This window comes from Artemia sp. Qi Xiang Cuo, chromosome 3 (genome assembly GCF_049724085.1).
Source record: "Artemia sp. Qi Xiang Cuo chromosome 3, ASM4972408v1, whole genome shotgun sequence".
Taxonomy (NCBI): Eukaryota; Metazoa; Arthropoda; class Branchiopoda; order Anostraca; family Artemiidae; genus Artemia; species Artemia sp. Qi Xiang Cuo.
In genome coordinates this window covers 26,600,792-26,622,368 of record NC_142796.1, presented here as the reverse complement: position 1 = coordinate 26,622,368, position 21,577 = coordinate 26,600,792, and the positions used below count along the sequence as shown (strand labels likewise).

Genomic DNA, 21,577 nt, shown 5'->3' with positions numbered 1-21,577 from the left:
AGTAGTTTCCCTTTGAAATTAGTTACACATAATCGTTCGGGTGGAGTTTACTTATCCTGCCCAAAACCAAATAAGGTATCTTTATTTTCGCCACGATTATAATTTTCGCAAGACTATTTAAACTAGAAAACAAATTTAAAGCTCCAGTGCATAGCTCAATAATGGGGCTGCAATTTGGCGTGTTGTACGCACAGTTATGTAAAGTAGTCTCTGAACTAGTTGCACTGAAAGTCTTTTTCACTGCAATGTTGGCTGTTCTTCCCTGCGTGTTCGGAAGAAAGATAAGCAAGTGGTTGAACACCCACTCGAAAATTTTAAGGACAATGTTTTTTCTTAGTACTTATACTGTGCATTGGTTACTCCAGTATCATATTTTTCTCTCTTTCTTTAGTTTTGAATTTATTATTTTCAGATTCTACGATGTCAATCATTCCAATACCTGTCCCAATGTATATACCAGCCCCAATGATGATGTATAGCGCTCCAGCTCCATTTCCACTGCCTATGCCTATACCCATACCTGTTCCTATATTTATTCCTCTAACTAGCCGAACACACGAAGAAGTTTGTGCCTACATAGAGGTAAGCCATTAAACATTGTTTTACTTACTTTTTGAGTCAATGAAACTATTAAGATTTTCAGTTCCAATACATAAGTATTGAAAATGGGATTTTTTGTCGTTACAGAATCATAGGTAGTGCAATAACGATATCCTAAGAATAGCCTATAATATTAAGTTGAAACTTTTACTTTACTTTTTAGTATTAAGTTGAAACCTTTAAGTTACCCATACTCTTTGGCTAAGGATATTAAGGTGAAAATTTCAAGAAATGTTGAGAAGATGTTCAATTAAATTGATGGTGGTTTATGGTAGTCTCACGCTTGAAAAATTATTTTACTTTGTTTCTACTCATCTTTGGTTTAATTTAGATCTACTTTTCTTTGAAAAAATTCTTCTGCGGTAAAAGTTTTTTTTTTATTAGTAAAGTGCCTCCCTCTTGACGTCTATTCCTTTTGTTGGTCCCGGTCTTTTTTCTCTTTGTAATTTTTTTGCATTATATGCTAGTTTTAACCATGTTGTCGACTTATCAAAACTCCGTATAAGATTCGATGCATGTTCCCTCGGGATTAAAAGAATGTCATCTTCGAAGACGTGAAGAAAAATGAATCTTGAGTTTATTCGCCATTCTTTCTTGGGAGACGTTTCCTGCTCATTTGATAGGATGATATCATAGTTTTCAGGCTAAAATCTTGCCTACATTGTTCATTTATAGAAATATATTGTCTATACATGATCTCTTGCAAACTGTATCGGTTCAACACACCTCGTATAAAGATAAAAAAGGAAGATGGCTAAATAGTCTTGACTGAAAAGTCTATATTTTTCAAATGAAGAATGTATATCATTTAAGCAATCATTTGAATCAATTAAAAACCTCAAATTTCTAGATACAAAAAAAGGTTATTGTAGATAAAAATATGTCTACAAATCGCCAGCTGGGTTCATAATCATGAACAAAGTTCATATTTTGTTTAGGCTCATAAATGAAACCCCTTTTTATTAAAAGGAAATAAACTAGAGTATTTAACAGATTGGTGTCTCCAATGGGACGCTACCTTATATTAACATTTATTATATCATATCTGGCATCATAGTCTGTCAGTAATTGTATCTGCATTTGTAAAATCAGGTATGTATAACACTATCAGCAACATCGACGAATTATTTTTTGATTCCAAAATCAGATATAAAAAAAACGTTGCATATTCTCAATGAGTGGGTAGGTTTATTTTAATTGGTTTCAGATATTCTTTTTAGATACTGAGAACTCCAAACTGGAGTGTCAGGCCAAGGTTGACGGAGGTGGTCTTTAGAAAGGGTTTCAAGGGTTGGCACCTTTTATGGCCTAAAGGGTTAAAATTTCGTTGGTGGGTATACCAATGTGTTTAAAAATACATATAGAAACTCCACTCTTTTTCTATCAACGACAGTTCTGATGTATACCCATCTTAATTTGAGTTCATAATTGATTGAACCCAAATTTTATGTTCATATTTGAGTTCAATCCAGCTCATTTTAGTTCAAATTTTTGAGTTCGTGTGAATTTTAAGCTTATATTTTAGTACATTTTAGCTAAAAGAAATCTCATATTTTAGCACTGAGAGGTTCATATGCTCATTCATTGCGAAAAATCTTGTGAGAAGCCAGCTTAAACTTTTTTCTACGCGAAGTAAGCAAAACATCATTAATTATAAGCTTTAGCCCAAATTTAAAGATAATTCACGTTCTTATTTTGCCTTTAATTTGTCTCACAAAATGTAGTAAAAGAATCATTCAAAGCCATTCTTTTCTTTAATCAGCCTTACCGGTATCCTTAAACCTTCAAAGAGAATACGTTAAGGGATAGTTGTATCATTTTTTCTTAGATTCTTACTGGTTGTTGAAATAGCAAATCATGTAATAGACGTTTATTAGAGGAAACCTGTCTTAGACAGAGAGAGCTCCTAATTTTAGCAAAAAGATAAAATTACCCGCTCTCAAACAAAAAATCCCTCTGCTTTCAAGTGTCCTGGGTCGCAATTGTTAATTTAATACATAGTAATTTTATTTTTGAGGAGAGGTGGCACCAGACACAATTTTTGGGGAACCCCGTTCTGTTGGCTGTTGCTTCCAAATCCATAAACATCCATCTGATTCTATATACTATTTGTAACAAAAACTAGCTTCTTAAGTGCCAAATCTTTGTTTATATACTTAACTCTATTTAGGTATTTGGTCGATTAAATACTTAGGTCTTCTATATGGCCGAGATAAGAGAACCACTAGAACTCTTCGCCTTGACAAACTTGTGTCTAACCTGCGAGTGAGCTATGCTAAACTAATTTCTTTTAATCAGCAAATTTTGACGAAGCTGTATAGAGCAGCGGCTTTACCTTTCGCCGCTTTTGGAATGGCTCACAGAAACAGAGAAAATAAAATTAGGTCCGCGTTGTGCAGATATTTGAAGTTTTGATACGAATACTGCTATTCTAGAGAAACTCATCTCTTTTGAATAAGTATCAAGTTCTTGATCCCTGTGAAGTTGTGTCAGAGCAAGGAATAAATGCTAGAAAAGGTGCCCTTGAGCACCTTTAAGACTTTCTTCTATTGCACGTAATATACGAGTTTTGAGTGATATCCTGAGCATAATCTAATTGTTTATTGATGAGGTTTTGTTTTTCGTCCTTTTTTTGTGTTTTACTCAACCATTTTGTTGCTTTAAATCAAAACTAAAATAAACAATATATCTTTCTAATTTAAACGCTTTGAGTTATAATTTATTTTGTGGCGGTGCTAGATGGTCACACTAATCTCTAATATTGTGTTAGTACGACAGGACTGATGAAAATGTACAATACTAAAAGTGTCATTAGTGTGAAACACATTCTAGAAGGGAATTCGCGAATATTATCACCACATCTGTGGTGATAATTCTATACAAATATGTGAGCTGTCATCTCAGTCTAATCTGGATTTGATATCTCAGTGACATAGATATATTGAGTCACAATTTAGGCGGGAGAGTGGCTACAATGGCAAAAGAAAAGTCCTTGTTTAGGACTTTCCTTAATTCTCCTGTAAAAGGACTATTTAGGACTATTTCCTAATTCTCCTGTAAAAGGGCTCTGCTATCTGAGTGGAAACACCTTTTTGGATTCACTCGCTTTGGACAGAATTAATTAAGAGCTTTGAACATGAATTAATTCAGTGACCCTAGCTAACTCATCTTTAATCAGCGATAATATATCAAAACCCATTCCGGTTCAAAAAATGGCAGATAGTATGCCAGGAATGCAGATTAAGAGTTACTATTAACTCTATTCATTGCAGTAGCTGTGAGTTTTACTTCCATGAACATTTCTCCAGTATAGAACGTTTTAAGTGGCCAAATTATTGGCTTTGCCTGGATTGTACTACAAAAGAAGATACTAGTGACAAGGTAGTACCCTTTGATGACTCTTTGCGTTGTTCCACCCAGACCCCGTCTACCCTTATGACACCTCCACGTCACCCATCGGGAAGTGACCTAGTCAACATTTTGAAGGAAGTGAGGTCATCACCCTTTTCGTCTCACAAATCAATTCCTTGTCAAACCAGTTCCATGCCCCAGGACAGTCCCCCCTCAACCACGTCCGATGTGTCCTGCCAAGCCAATTTCGTTTCAAAAACAACTGATTTCAGTTGCCAAACCCCTGACCAGGCTACAGTATTCAAGACCTGTGCTTCCTGCCAGTCCAACTTGTTAAACAACGTCCCTGCTGCACCTAAAAAAAGATGCACTCCTCCCTCTAATACAGCGGTTATTATTATTGATGAGCGAACTTGAAAATGTTATTATGGAAATGTCCACCCTAACCACTTCAAAAAGTGTTAGAGTTGGTAGCCCCCAGTCTTTTCCAATCCAGGAAAAGGAGAAATCCCTAATTTTTTTTTTAAACCAATAATATATCAAGACTTATTGATGCTAATGTCGCTCCTAATAACATATCAAAAATCAAAATTTAACAGAAGACAAGGTCAACGACAAAATTATAGATACGAATCCAGTGATTTCCGGTTCAACTAAGATAAAAAGACAAGTTTGTGTGTTTAAAGGATTAAACTGTCTTGGTTTCAATCCCCTCTCAGGCACAAGTGTTCAAGGTCAAGTTCATTCTGAAATTGACGTTAATTATGCATGTGAAACTATGTGTGAGTTCAATACTAGTGACGAACTATCCAGGTAACAATTTAATGCTAATAAAGGTATATGCAAATATACCTGGAGAGAGGTCTGCACGAAGGAAAAGTCGTGCAAATAACTTAATTTGTGCCAGAATTATTACTGTAACAATTAATGTATTGTCCCAGGGTGCAAACTCTTGCATTCCAGGGTTTGTGACAGTTTTAGAATTGGGTTTTGCTTCGGTGAATGCAGTCAAATCCACTTGAAATATGGATTCAAATATTTTAAAAAGCCCTTTAATAGTGCGGAAAAAATTTAAACCCACAGTCAGCACCCCCTCCAATTCCTTCTCTCATCAGTTTGGACCTGTCAAAAAACGATTTACATCTAGCCTTCCCACCATTGCATCAAAGGTCAGTGAGATACTATAAGCAGTTCAGCTCAACGAAAACAAATTCTCCCCCCTCCAACAGTGCCAAGAAAACTCTGTCAAAAAACGAGAGTCACCGAGCCTGACATGTAACACACCAGTGTCCGTTGAAGCACCACCACCAGCTTATTCCGGGGAATTTAATACCCCCACCGTATTCTATCACCACAAAGAAGACCCTACTTCCATCCATTCGGGTTATGGAAGCATCGAATTACGTGACTAGTGTAAACCTGTGTTTAAGTTCTAACTTATGTCCCCCCAAATCCCTACTTAATAATATCCCCATAATTTGTCCGCTGTCCTCCTTTTCTCTCAAGCCGGGTCCAGCCCTGCCTTTTAATCCTGCTTCTCAAACGAATCCCAGCCTTCATCCCGAAAAAGATGCCTCTCCTCTCCCAGATCCACGGTCCTCCCATCCCCCACTGCCTCCCAAAATCAACAAACAAAAAACTGCCCTCTTTAGTAACCATTTTACTTTCTCAAAGTTGCTTGTTACGCACGCCGAAAGCCTGAATTTTGACAAATTGATCGAGCTAGAGGCCCTCTGTCAAGTACACAAAACTGATGTAATTGCCGTGACTGAGGTCCAAGCACAGAACCCTGATTTATTGAAAATTAATAACTACTCCCAATTCATAAAACTTCGTCCCCATGATCACCCCCTAGGTAAAAAGGGAGGTGGAATACTATTATTTGTAAATAATTATCTCTTTCCTAAATTAATTCATGTTCCCAACCTTTCAGGTTACGATGAAATCATTTGGGTAAGTGTAAGACCCAAAGTGTTACCACACCCTTTTAATTTGATTGTGTTTTGCTGCTTTTATTATTCCCCAAATCAAAACTCTTTACAAAGACAACGATTCTACCAACAACTGCATAGCAGTGCCGACTTCGTCCTATGCAAAGTCCCGAACGCCGGTATTTTCTTAGTAGGTGATGCTAACGATCTAAATTTGAATCCCGTTTGTAGTCCCCTAAACTTAAAACAAATAGTAAAAATACCAACAACAAAAGAAAATTCAACCCTTGATTTGATTTGCACCAATAAGCAGGCTTTATACACCCCTCCTGTCCCCTTGCCTCCATTAGGAGGAAGTTACCATTTTTTTTTATTAACGAAGCCCCTCAACAGCTTTAATCATACTTCTTCTGTTACTAAGTTCTCTTATTGCCCAATTTCCAATGATGGCCTTTACACATTTGGATCTTGGATTACCAATGAAAACTGGCTGGCCCTCAAAGGAAAAAATTACATTAATTTTAAAGTCTCCGAATTCCAAAATCTGATTAAAACAAAATACATAAATTCCTTCCCTGTGAAAAAAGTAAAAACATGTTCTAATGACAAACCATACATTACTAGGCAATTGAAAAAACTAATTAGAATTAAATTGAATCTACTAAAGAGTGGTAAAACATCCGAAGCGAACTCACAGCGTAAACATATAAAAAAAAGAAATACTTAAATCTGCTTCTTCATATTACAAGTGCAAAGTCAAGGATTTATTTTCTACGAAGCCAAAACAATGGTATAATAGAAAAAAAAAAATTTGTGGGAAAACACATAATAATATACATTTCCATTTCCAAGAAGACCCTTTAGTTACAGCCATTGATCTGAACAGGATTCTTTCTTCCATCGTTCAGAACCTCCCTCCCCTTTCTTTTGACACTCTTTATGATTTGTGCTCTCTCAATTGTCCCGTTATTTCGCCCTCGGATGTGGAGGCAAAAATTAAGAACATTAAAAAGTTTAGTACATGTCTACTAGACATCCCGATTGTACTAATAAAAGCCTTTGCTGACATTCTCTCAGAGTCTTTGTCTTTAATTTTTAACAAAATCACCTCTACTGGTAAATTTCCAAATTGTTGGAAATTAGGTTTTATTACTCCCGTAAAAAAGAAAGGTAATAATCAAGATTTTAATGGTGTCCGTCCCATTACTCTTACTCCAGTTTTTTTCGAAGTTATATGAAAGCTTTTTAGGTGAGTGGTTGAAAGTAAAAATAATCCCAAATATTAACCAAAGAAAATTTAGAAACCTAAACTCAGCATCAACTACTCATTATATTGTTCACCGTATGGATAAAAAATATAAAACAGTTGAAAACCAAAATCCCCGCCTCGATGTTATCACTGTTGACTTGCAAATAGCTTTTGATTTAATCAACCACAAAATACTATTAGAAAAGCTATCTAATGTCTTTCAAGTTGACCCTTATTTAATTAGAATAATTGCGTCTTTCCTCTCTAACAGAACGCAAGTCGTGAAATACCTGAATGTATATTCTGATCCCCTCCCAATTTATAATGGTGTGCCCCAAGGACCTTGGTGTTTATTTCCCGGATAGATGGAAATTCGTTGATGATCTAACTGTCTTAGAGACATGTTCCAAAAATTCCAAAAGCAACCCAATGTACATCTTGGAATCGATATCAGCCGAAGCTCTTACTGATGATATGAAAGTGAACCCTTTAAAGTCAACTGTTCTTACTATTAATTTCCTTAAAACTCCTCCTTCTTTCTCCTGTCCAATCCCCCCTGAAATGTCCGTTACCACTATGAAATTACTGGGTGTTACCATCTCTAGCGACTTAAAATCTTAAAACGTGCAAATGCCGCATTTTCCCTATTTAAACTCCTTAAAAAATTTAAATGCCCTAAATCGCACTGTTTAAGGATTTTCCTGTCATTTGTACGCCCAACCCTTGAGTAAGCTTGTCCTGTTTGGCATCCTGGCATTTCCATTGAATTGTCGAACAGAATAGAAGCAGTACAAAAAAGGTGCCTAAGAATTATCTTCAATGAGGGTAAAGTACCTTATATTTCTCTTCTTAGGAGAGCTAACCTTGTCACCCTTAAGGAAAGGAGGGCAAAAAGGAGGTCTTTAGAGTATAGACCGATTTCAAATTTAATAAAATCTTGCAGGTTTTCTATCCTTGATTAATTCTATTTAATCATTTTTGTTTTATAGAAAATACAGAATGAAACACCCAACGATCCAGTAGAAGCAGATTTGATCGCCATGGCGGCAATGATTGCTGAAGAACAAGAAAATGAAAATAAGACGGAGAATGGAGTCGAAAATCATAACGACACTAATGATGGAGCAGAATTTGGTAAGTATTGTTGTGAAATTCTATATTTCAATCTATTATACAATATAATTGATAAATTAAACAAAAACTTACCAAGTTTGAAGTTTGATTGTAATTCTACTCCAAAGAAGGAGCGCCAGCGTAGCTGAGAGTTCAACTGAGATAGACCTTTGCAATCGCCTCGATTGACCAAAACAAACCCATTATTTTAAAGTCTTTATAATATGGAGTGGTTAAGCTCATGATTAAACATTGAGAGTTCAACGGGAAGGGAAAGTGGGCGGGCAGTTGAACTCTCAGCTACGCCGGTGCTCCTTCTTTGGAGTAGGATTAAAACCAAAAATCAAACTTGGTAAGTTTTCGTTTAATTGATCAATTCTAATCCAAAAGGAGCGCCTTAGCTCCGCCTTCGAGTTCAACTGAGATTTTAAAGTTCAGCATGAGCTATACCAACACTAATGATGAATAATAGCCCTTTTCATTAAAAGAGGCTGTTGTACAAAAATTCATTTATAGGAAGATATTTCAAATATAACAAATTACAGTGAATATATTCAAAACACAGATAACTGCTGACCACTTTCAATTGGTTTATTATAAAACCTTGCAAACGTTTTGGCATTTGTCCAGCCTACATATTTTATGATTTGATTTACATCAATCCCTCTTGCTTTAAGGTGGGACGTTGAGGCAGACCGTGTGCTATGAGCACCATAAACACTGATATCTATACCTGCAAGAAATAAAACTTCTTTTATACATCTAGAAATAGATGACTTGGACGCAGCAGTATGAGGCTTACGATATGTAAGAAAAAATGCGTCGTGTCAATTTTGAATTTGTTGTCATTCTAATATATATAGCTAGGTGCGTCGCCGGACACAGGGACGACTCTTGAAAATGTCGAAATTTAACTACAGATTTGTGGTTGCCCGGTTTTGATGTTTTTAACAATACATTGATTTGAAAGTCAAAACTTCCATCGTCATTATGTACCATGTTACTAAGTGATAAACTGGCCAAAAACTGAACTCTTTCACAAGCTGATAAAATCAATAAAACTACTAATTTTTGTGTTAGTGTCTTTAATTGAAGATTTTCGATATCCCAAGCAGGCAGTTTAAAGAGATCGAATACACATTTTACATCCCAAATACTTGAAATCTTGGGTAGACTAGGCCTTCTATTAAAGACCCCTCTCATAAACTTCTTGGTGATTTGATTACTGCCTAACTGAAGGCTTGGTAGAATTGCCGATAAAGCACTTCTCGCAGTATTAATAGCACTGTATCCAACACCTGAGTGAAAAAGTTCCGTAAGAAATGTCAAATTTTCCGGTAGAGTTGCCTCCAAGGCCTGGATTGTGTTTCTTCCACAAAATTCGATCGATTTTTCAATTTAAACTTTGTACTGGCGCTTAGTTTAATCCCGCCACCCATCAATGATAATATCGACTGTGGAGGGAGAATATCCTTGGTGGTGAAGCCCTTGCCGGAGACGACGCAAGCCGCTAGGTGTAACGTCTTGGACAATGGATGGTGCAAGGTCGGTTTCTGTGGGAGAGACAAAGTAAAATTATCATTTGGTAGACATATTGGACTTCCTATTAAAAGCTTTAATAGTAAGGGATACCATACTTGTGTGGTCCAGTTCGGAAAGATCAAAATACCAGTGGCCTGATCTGTTTCCACCTTCTGAAGGGTCCTCAGAAGTAAACTGAATGGGGGGAATGCATAAAAGAAATAATGCTTCCAATTCATTGCAAATGCATCTACGAAAAAACATTCTGGATCTGGTTTCCAAGAAACAAATGGTTTAATCTGAAAATTTAATCTAGTCGCAAACAAATCAATATCTACTGACTGACATACCAAAAAATTCAAAATATTAAATCTTTCAGAATCCAATGTCCATTCCTTTTCATTATCAAATTTTCGTGATGCCTTATCCGCAATATCAGCAACCCCAGGCACATGTTCTGCAGATATCTATCCTTTGCCCTGCGGTACTACCTGCCAGACCTTATTTGCGAAATAATTACAAGATTTAGATTTTGATCCTCCCATTTTATTTATATAAGCTACTGTTGTTATATTGTCAGAACGCAGCCGAACATGCATGCCTTTAATATCATGGGCAAAACACTTTAATCCCAGATAAACAGCCTTTGTTTCTAATACATTGATATCAAATCTCTTCTCTTCTGAGGACCATTCACCTGTGGCCATTTTCATGGAATATTCATCCACGACTGCCCAACCTAGTTTTGACGCATCACTACACAAATATTTGTCAACTGGTCTAGACTCAATTGCTTTAGAAGCATGATTGTCAATATCCAACCACCATTGTAGTTCCAAAATTACATCGGATGTTAAAATTATCCTTGTCGCAAAATTACCCTTCGCGTACCTTAATGCTTGAGTTTTCAACGATTCCGCTTTTCGGTAATATAAGGGCCCTAATTCTACTGCTGGAAATGTTGAAACAAGAACGCCAAGAGTTTCAGCCAATTCTTGAATCTTAGTCAATTTTTGACTAAGAATTTTTGAAACCAAATGTATAACTTTTTTAATTTTTCTTTCCGGCAGGACAATACGCATTGATCGCGAATCTAACAAAAAGCCCAGAAATTCTATTTGTTGGCTTGGAATGAGAACTGACTTTCCCGGGTGGATCACAAACCCCAGTTCTGACAGTAATTTCGCTGTTTCATAGACATTATTTTGACACTCTAAATATGACCTTCCCAGAAGGAGAGAATCGTCTAAATACGTAACTGACAAATACCCTTTTCTCCGAAGCAGACAGGTAACAGGTTTCATAAGTTTCGTAAGAACCCTAGGGGCCGATGATAAGCCATTTGGCATTGAAGTAAAAGCATAACAAAGTTCAACTTTAAAACAAACCCACATTTGATATTCAAAATCAACCGGGCTTGAATAATAAAAATCGACTAGGTCAATAGAGGCCATATAACAATTTTTTGTCATCAAAAGAACCGCAGAATGAACACTTTCCATTTTAAAATGGTAATATTTAAGGTTTTCATTTAAATTTTTAAGGTTAAGAATAAACCGGGTAGACCCATCTTTCTTTGGGACTGTAAAAACGGGAGAAATACAACGTATTTTCTTTATTCTGAATTCGGGTACTTTAACAATAACACCCTAATGAAATAAAATATCAACTTCTTTTCTTATAGCCTGTATTTCTTCCAACGTAAAAATTTTGTTTTTTGTTTTCAAAGCTTTTAGTGGTGTTTTCTCAAATTCAATCTTATAGCCTGAGGCCACGATATTCAAAATATTCAAATCACTGGTTATTGACTGCCATTTTGAGATGTACTTACTAATTCTCCCAGCTTTAAAGTTATCAGCAAAATGTTGTGACTGTCTATTGAAATTAACAACAAAATCATAAAAATCAAGGTCGGGGTATGATAAATAGTACATACCAGCTATTTGCAATCCATTTTCTGGAAATTCTGGAATTTCTGGAATTTGGTCTTCTCTTGACGGTCCTGGCCCTACCTTCTGCGATAATTTGGACGGGGGGTCTTATTCTGCCATCGGTGATAATGGTAGGCCCCCCCTTGCACGTTTTTTGGTTTTCCAAAAGATTTTGTCAAATCCGCCACGGATTTGGCTTTAGACGTTGTTTTGGCAATATTTTTGCCAAAAAGATACTCCGTGACTTTGACTTCAGGGGCACATAAAGCTGATGCTACAGTGGGATCTGGGCTCAATTCAAATTTCATCGCATGACGTCTTTTTAAACTTAGATCGTAATTGGTGAGGCCAAGCATGTGAACTGCATCTGTAAGGTTTTTGACAGCTTTTTCTTTAATATGCTCATTTTCTATCTCAAGAATCGCATTTGCTTCCTCTAAAACACAAAATGTTGAGTGAGCAATTGTCCGCTGCACTTGAAGGGCCTTAGCATCCCTCTGTTTAGCCTGTGATGAGAGAATAGCCCAAATTTCACTATTCACCTTTGGAGGAACGATTTTTTCGGTATTCGCAGGCCTAGGGTGGTGCTCAAATAACTCTTTTAGCTTCACTATTTCCAAAGGCTCAGAAAAAGCTTTATTTGCAACTTTGGCAAGTTTCTTATGGATCTTAGGACCCTCTTTGGTACCAGAACGTTCTTCAGAAATCTTTTTGAATAGAGCGTCATTTGACGTGTTTTCTTTTAATCTTTTACCTTTGTGTTTTTCCGGAGAAGCTTTGCGCTTTGTGTCATGGATTTTTGTGGGGCTCCGAGAGCAAGATTTTTCGTTCCTAGAACTAATTTCAGGGCTCCGAGAGCTATACCGAGCACGAGTTTGAAACTCTGGGCTACGAGAGCCAGTTGTTTGATCGCTATCACTCTCAATTGAGAGTATTCTGCGACGCGAATGAGCTTTATATTGCCTGCCACGCCTCTCACGATCATAATCTTCAACAACTAAATTGTCCAACAATCCACTCACTAACTCACAATCACTCATTATTTAATTTGGTCTGAATCAAAGCGAATGCTTTCGTCAACTGGGTTTGTTTTGGTCAATCGAGGCGATTGCGAAGGTCTATCTCAGTTGAACTCGAAGGCGGAGCTAAGGCACTCCTTTTGGAGTAGAATTAACAATCCACCCAAGAAGCATAGCTTCTACATCGGGTAGAAAACACGTAATTGATATGCGTAAAAAAAAGAAATAGTTATTTACTGGAGTCCAGACGTGAAAGCTAATCACAAATACAATGACGACAAACAAGTAAACCTCCAAGAAACTCATTAATTCTGAAATATAATACCAATATAATGTTCCTCTGATCTTTTCTGTGTTTAGTAATTAAGAATATTTTGTTGGGGTTTTTTTTTCCAGAACTTAATTTGAACAATTTTTTTTCAATTCTTAAAGGCCTTAACATCAAAGCAACGGATTGACTGTTAATCGTATTATATCTGAGATATTTCATAAAGGCCTGGCGAATTGGTACAAAAAAATGATAGACTTTTCTTCAAACACACAAACAAAATAATTTAGAAGCCAATTCATGTAGTCATTCCATGATTAACAAACAAATTAAAGGAAAATAGTTATTTTTGAAGGCGAATTGTCATATGTACAAAGACTCTACTAACTAATTTACATTATTAAGTTAAAATGATTTCACTTCAACTCTACTAAATAAAAGTACAGCACTTATAAAGGAAGTGACAAACCATAAATGTGACGCACTCTTCTTGCGTCTCAACCAAAAAAGAATTTTTAGCATTTAAATCAACGCCCCCAATGCTGTGTATTTTTGTATTCATCTTTTTCCTAAAAATGCTTACCGTATTCCTAGTTGGACAGGAATGGTAATTATAGTTGGTTAAAATTAAATAATATCAAGTAAATAAGCTGCTGCAGTTCCATTACAGCACCGATAAAAGTGTTCACAGCTTGTGATCTCGGGAGTCACCAACATTCAAATTATTGAAACAACATTAAAAAGTAAGTATAACACTAAAGTTGGCACATACCACCCAAAAGACGAAATTCTTTCCTTTCAATTGCTTAAATTCTTCTATAATTAACATGATAGTAGCTTGCCCAAAGAGCACATCCACTTACAATCTAAGATTTGATGAATGTGCTCTAAGTTATGTTTGATATACATACGGGTAGAGGCGTTCAAAGGGAGGGGCGAGTGGTGCAAGCTGCTCCGGGTTTCGTGGCTGAAGAGTCACCCACTTTGATCAAGTTTTTCTCTTTAATTCGACTTTTTTTTTTCTTATGTTTTAGTCGGAAGGTGGTGCTGTAAATAGTGTAAATTTGACTTTTTTCTTATATTTGAGTCGAAAGGTGGTGCTGTAAATAATGTAAATTCGACTTTTTTCTTACATTTGAGTCGGAATGTGGTACTGTAAATAATGTAAATTCGACTTTTTTCTTATATTTGAGTCGGAAGGTGGTGCTGTAAATAAAGTAAATTCGGCTTTTTCTTATATTTGAGTCGGAAGGGGGTGCTGTAAATAATGTAAATTCGACTTTTCTCTTTTTTGAGTCGGAAGGTGGTGCTGTAAATAATGTAAATTCGACTTTTGTCTTACATTTTGAGTCGGAAGGTGGTGCTGTAAATAATGTAAATTCGACTTTTTTCTTATATTTGAGTCGGAAGGTGGTGCTGTAAATAAAGTAAATTCGGCTTTTTCTTATATTTGAGTCGGAAGCGGTGCTGTAAATAATGTAAATTCGACTTTTTTGCTTATATTTTAGTTGGAAGGGGGTGCTGTAATTAATTTTTCTCTAGGAGCTATCAACGCTAAGAACGGCTCTGGGTATGGCTGCCAAATTACGAGGTCATTCATGCAAACGTGTGCTTCTTGTCGCCGCAGACGATATGAATTCACTGTACGTTTTCTAATTCAAACTACAATCAACAAAAGTCCCTGGTGTTTCGTTTCAAAAATTTGATATGGGACTTGCTTTTTAATGAAATTTTTAATAAAAAATACATTGTAACTGCTATTTGCAGATCTAGAACCATTAAAATTCTGGCCATCCATCCCCGTGGAGGTTTTAAGTTTCCTAGCAATTTTTAAAACTACAGGGGTAAATCAGTATTACTTTTGCATACCCTTGTTCATCTACGAAGTCTTCACTAAATTTAGAACACCAGATTGAGCAATATCAATTTTGACAACTCCAACATTTACAAATTTTTGCAAAATTTATTCGCAATATGCATCTGTACAACCATCCGTTGATTTTCTAATTAAAATCACGCTGCCATCAAGCCATGGGTAATTGGAGAAAAGGCCAAGACAGATAGTCTGAGTCAACTTGGCATAAGCCTTTTTCTTGACTCTGTAGAGCTCACCATATTGATTGCTTCCTTGGTCTCCTCCCAAATTTCATAGGGTCGGGATTTTCAAGATACAAATGGTAAAGCTCTTTCCATATATTAACCTATCGCTTCCTATAGAAATGTTTTATGAACATTTAAAAACTTGATAGAAGTGACTGATGCATCCTTATTTTCGTCCAATACTTCGTCGCATGATATACGACTAACAACCTCATAATATCCACTGAAGTATCTCCGCTTAAGTTTTCTTATTTTGGCTTTTCCGAACTTCCTAACGTGTCTTTTTCCAGAGACTTGGACAAATAACTGGAAAATGATCTGATCCTGGTATTATCAGAACCTCATAAAGAGTTTAGAAATCATATCTTCAGGAACACAAACAGTATAATTTAAAGTTGTGGAATGGTTTGTAATTGGTTAGCATTCCGTGTTCGTAAAATTAATTTTGTAGCTCTTCCTTAATTGTAACGGTTTCAATCTTACTTCGGTCCTGTGAGTCAGATCGTCCCTCTCCCCATGCTTCATTCCCGTGAAAAATCGAAAAGGACATTAAATTCATTTTTCAAAATATTTTTCTTGCTTTCTTTTAGTTTTTATCCGAGGTTCATTTTTCTCAGATTGACGATAATTCCACCACCCCCCCCCCCCCTTACCACCTCAACTTTTAACCCCAAACCTGGTTAAAATCTCCAATAAAACAATAACCTGTCCAATAATTCAGTATATAAGCAATCCAATAAAACAGATGTATATTCAATGAATTTTATTGACGCACTCAAGTTTGTGTGACTTTGACGAGACAACTTTTATTGGGAAGAGCGAAGTCAAACAAGTTTATGCAGTGAAGATGAGGTTGAAAGCACTACAAATGCAGGGCCTTTCTTCACCTGTAGGTTTGAAAATTCAAATTCAATCCATCTTTATATCTTTTAGGCGTATCAGGTGAACCCTCAAGTAGTGTTACAAGTCAAACTTGTAAATCTCGAAGTCAATTGAGTTTCAATCAAGAGCCAGTATCGGAATCGAGCGAGAGAGACGATGAGCAGATATTCTCTCTTGACGACGAAGAAGAAACTATGCATAAAGGAAAAAGAAGAAAGAGCAGAAGGTCAAATGGAAAATCAAAGAAGAAAAAGAAAACTGTCCAATTGGAGAAGGAGGAAACTCCAAAGTCCACGCCATCTTTAAAGGTGATTAAAACAAACCAAACCAAATGCAAATGTTTACTTCAACCAAATTCAGGTGGCTTCAAAATAAAATACAAAATTCGGTTACTCCTTGTAAATGAAATGAATTGTGTATCTTATTTTGTTCTAACCTAGATTTGGCAGGAGTAATTGGTGTTCATTTGCATTGACTTATTTTTGTGACCATAATTATTCTTGTCTTCTCTTTTTTTCTGGTTTTTCACTTTTCTTCTTGCATTTATCATTTTCGTCTGACTTTTATATGCTGTTTCTGGTTGTTTTAGTTTTCATTTGTGCTTAAGATGACTTATTTTCTTATCCTTTTCAAAAGACTTCTAACAATTTCTTCAATCGTTTTTATTTTTATTTAATCATTTATTTTTCACTATACCGTCTGTCTTTTTTCTTTTTTTTTTGTAATGACTTTCTCATACTTCGGAAGAGCAACACCGGACGAAGATCGTATGCTGACTAAATCTTTGGGCAACTTAGATAGAGCGCGCTTTGGTGAAATATCAAAATCAATTTAATAGAGGGCCAGAATTGACATGTATCATCTAAAATGTAGAAATTTGATTTGTGACTTTATTTCTAATATTTTTTAAATAATTTCTATTAAACTAAAAGCTGCATTTGAGCAATTCTTTGGGATTTTAATATTCTTAAATTCCCACAATTACAGTAAATCGGATTTCGTATGTCGAAATATATTTTCATTGTATTTTGTAAACGACATCGTTTGTGTGCTTGTCTTTTTAGATTTCTACTCATTTCTTGAATTTTATTTAAAAAGCCAGCCGTATGTTCCTCGAGATTAGGGGCTCCTTAGGCAGCAGGTCGTAATCACTCATTGGACAATATGGTCTTGTATAAGAGGACATTAAATTCAGTTATGTCTTTTTGCTACCACTATTTTTCTAAAGGACCTTCTTCTTTTCATGTTTTGCTCATTTACTCTTATTCTTGCATATATGATTCTTTTCTGGTTCGAAGCATAAGTAGGTTATCTCCTGTTAATTTGCCATCGAGTTTGCCTTAACAGTTCTTCCAAGTATCTGGCTGTTATTTCCAACAATTTTTTTTTCTTACTTAATGTGATATGTTATTGCGCTGTTGTCGAAACAAAAAGATTGACATTAGTAATAATATATTTGAACCCTCTATACATACAGAAATGCACTTGGAGGAGTATGGAGAAAGAAACATACATAATAAAACACTTATCATCGCAAACACTAAAAAACATTATGATTTGGTTTTTGGTTAAGACCCAAGGGCCTTTCAGCTATAATTTTTAATGGGTCAATTGAAAATTTATTAATTTTCACATATTTGATGTCAATATAATAACTAGATTTGTCTTTATATAAGCTATGTTGGGTTTGATTGGACCTGATTTAGACTAGGTTGTAGATCTATTTCTGTAAGTTTCATCTATCTAGCTTGGATAGCTGACAAATTCTCAAGGTTTTGCCATTCATTGGTTCTTAATTTTTTATTTGGTTTTGCCGTTTTACTGCAACATAAACTGTATATGTTTGTTTCTTTTTTTTCCTGCATATATAATTGAAAAAAAAAAACTTACCATCATCCTGGTCGGTTTTCATCAAACATGAAAATCGCTGTCCTAACGTGGCTTCCGTGCTGAGCTGCGAAATCGTTGCAATTTCTGTCAAATTTATTGCAGACAATGCGAATTTTTAATTGCAGCCTACAGAGTCCAGTAAAAGTACGGTTTGACCGGGAAAAATTGCAACAAAAGATTTTTTTACACCAAAATCTTCAGAAGAAATCGCTGAACAACATATCCGAAATCCGTTAAAATTGCCCACCGGGAAAACATTCTGGGGCTGCTTAAAGAGGGTAGAAGGGGGCAAAAAAATAGTTTTCCATTTTTGACATTTAGGAAGCTTTTCTTACACTAAAATATTCAAAAAAAATCGCTGAACAACATATCCGAAATCTGCTAAAATCGCCCGTCAAAAAAATCTTCTACGGCTGCTTAAAAAAAAAATCGGTTTTTTCTTTTTTGACAATTAGGAAGCTTTTTTTTGTTTTAGGAAGCTAAAATGTTCAGAAAAAATCGCTGAACAACAAATCCAAAATCTGCGAAAAATCGCCCGCCGGGAAAACCTTCTGGGGCTGCTTAAAGGGGGTGAAAGGGGTGAAATTTTTATTCGATTTTTGTTATTTCTGTACGTTCGGGGACTCGATTCTGGTATAAATCAACTAGCTGAAACTGAAAATGATGTTACTTTTATTGTAACACGTCTGTAACTTATATTAAACTATAAATAAGATTTTAATAACTCCATCGCAAAAAAAAGGAAATAGCTTTTCTTCCGAAGTGTTAGAAAGATCAAATCAATGGAAGCCTGAAATACTTCAAACAGCAACACAGGAAAATCTCGAACGGCAATTTAAAGGAGCAGAAAAGTAACCCACTCTTTGTTGCTTCGCTAACCGTTGGAAACCTGGTTATCCGATGAGAATCAACCATGTGAAGACCAGACTGCAGAAAAAGGGAAATCAGTATTGATTCAGTCTTTGAACAGTTAAGATCTATCTATTCTTTTAAAAGGATTAATCCCAGTTTTGAACTAGTTGTCGGTAAAGGATTTTATTCTGATTTAATTAGACACTGGATTCTTTCAGTAGTTACGAAATAGTGAGAACGCTTTTACGTCTCATAAACTATTTAAACATTTATTCAGTATCTGTAACCTAGTGGAATGTGTGACGTCACTGGATAAATTGAATTGACTGGAGTTTCTGACCAATTCATTAATTGAACTTTTGACTTTGTTAAATTGAGTTAATTTCATAAGATATCCAAGTGAGGTATTCCAGTTTGGCAATAATAAAGATTATTATTCATCATTCAATGCTCTCGTCAGAATAAGATGTAGTTAAGACCTCTGTGTGGCGTGAATTTATGTGACAATATTATATCAAGAATTATTGATATATTTGTGATTAGATGGGACGTAAAAGGAAAAATGCTAAGCAAGAAGGCATGGACAGTTCATTTGACACCTCAGGACTCAGTTCTAGCTCGAAACCGGAAATATCGATACTAGCTGCGGATTTTAAGCAAATTCTTGATGTTGTGAAAGAAAATGGAAATAAGTTGGACAATATCAACAATCAATTAGGAACTCTTACCGCAAGGGTGGATAAATTGGAAAAAGAACAATCGCTACAAACGAATAAGATAAACAATACTGAATCGAAAATTGGAAAGATTGAGAATGAAACCTCTAGCCTCAAAATGCAAATAAAAACTTGCACGGATGAAATAATGGAATTAAGAAGGAAAAATGAAGATTATATGTTTCGGATTGTGAGAATGGAAGCTGCAAAGCTAGAAAATAATGTCATCATATGGAACGCAGCTTGTAAAGATAATAACCACGCTCAAGTTCTATTCACAGAGGTAGTTCGTCACGGGCTGGAAATGCCCGAAGTAAATTTCACAGTTACTCATTATGATAGCAACCGTAAATTTTTGAAGGTGACACTGAATAAAAAAGACGATAAATTTGCCATATTGAAGAACGCTAGCAAGCTTAAGGATAAGACATTCCCTGGAAACAACAGCAACCTGTTCATCAGTGATGATGTCCCAACTGAAATCCGTAAATTGCGAAAGCTGCTTCTAGCGAAACGTGACAAATTACGAAAAGATCATGGATGTGATGCCTGGATATCGAAGGGGTTTCAGCCGAATCTGCTAGTGAAAAGACCAGACGGCTCGATTACCAAATACACATTCAATGATGCCATACCGGAGATTGACGATTTTCATAAAAAATTTTCCATCGCCCGAAGGGAAGTGCCTGTTATAGTCCCTGTCGATGTTCAAATGTCGTAATGTCGTGGGTTGCAGTAATAGTTCATGTGCCCAAGTAATATGAATGAAAACATTTAAATTGAAAGTGTTTTTTTTTTATGTTTAGTTTATATAAGGTGTATTATTATTATTATTTTTTTTTCCTTTTTTTTTGTTTAGATCCACATAGAGGTTAAATTAAAAGTTGCGCAGATTAGTCGTACTGAGGGAAAATGACTTGGAATGGAGATTATTTTTTTTTGTTTTTTTAATTGTTATTTTTTATTATGGTTTGCTGGTCTTTTGGGGCATGGTGTGGTTTCTCTTAACGTGGGATTAATATTTGATAATAGATAGAGATAATCGTGAAATTCCATCATCAAGGTTAAAAGAATTTGAGCGGAATTCTCTTTCATTTCAGTCAATTTTTCAAACTATTGTAGCTGGTGATGATGAAGATACTTCTAGTAATTTTGATATCCCAAAAAATCAATATATATTTATGAATGAGCTGGTAAGAAAAAATGTAAATACAAGTAGGATGTCGTTTTGGAATTGCCGGGGTTGGAGGACTGCGCAGGATGTGATTGAAACTTTTTTGTCGGATTCAGATACAGATATATTAGGCCTATGTGAAACTTTGTTAGATTATTTTTCAATTGAAAATATACATGTAAAAGATTACCAATTTTTTCACATCGGTCGGAAAAGACAAAAACAAGGGGGTCTAGGTGTTTTGATTAAAAATTGCATACCAGCACGCATAAGGATTGATTTTTTGCCAATGAATATTGAAATGATTTTTGAATCTTGTGTAGTTGAATGCTCTTTTCCAAATAATCGGAAGTTTTTAATTGCAGTTATTTACCGTACTCCGTCATCCAGCCAGATAGAATTTAAAAATAATTTTGAAAGTATGTTGGATAAATTAGCTAGTCTTAATACTCCTTATTTAGTTATGGGTGATTTTAATATTGATTTAATAAAACTCCTATCTGCAGATCAGAATAGAATAGATAGAAATATTTTGCAGTTTTTGGAGGGCCCACTATCTTATGGACTAAACCCCGTATGTTTTGTGCCCTCTAGAATAGCTGATACATCATTTTCACTTATTGATAATATTTTTTCACCTTATAGTGCTGTTAATACATTTATTATTCCTGATGATTCATCTGACCACTGTATAATTATGTCTGATTTTCTTATAAATTTCCCGCATAATAAAAAAAATCAAACCAAGCGTAGAGATTTTTCACATAAAAATGTGTTAAGGTTAAAAGAAGGGCTTGGTGATGTTGATTGGAGTCCTGTAATTGATGAGAAGGATCCGAACCAATCATTAGATAAATTTTATTATATTATGAATGAAAAGCTTGATCTTTTTTGCCCATATAAGAGCCCGAGAGGAAAGAAACTTACCCCAAAAAAACCTTGGATAAATGAATCACTTTTGAGATCTATTAATGAGAAAA

General features: G+C 35.4%; 1 protein-coding gene and 1 pseudogene across 1 annotated transcript in view; one reads left to right on the top strand and one right to left on the bottom strand.

The window, feature by feature from the left end:
* Window positions 1-21,577, top strand: part of woc (zinc finger protein without children) — a 116,185-nt gene that overhangs the window by 73,889 nt on the left and 20,719 nt on the right. Inside the window, exons 9-11 of the mRNA XM_089085698.1 lie at window positions 413-582; window positions 8,121-8,265; window positions 16,017-16,273. Coding sequence (XP_088941824.1) covers window positions 413-582; window positions 8,121-8,265; window positions 16,017-16,273 — 572 coding nt within the window. The remainder of the gene's footprint in view (window positions 1-412; window positions 583-8,120; window positions 8,266-16,016; window positions 16,274-21,577) is intronic.
* LOC148953937 (uncharacterized) lies at window positions 11,705-12,736 on the bottom strand (annotated as a pseudogene).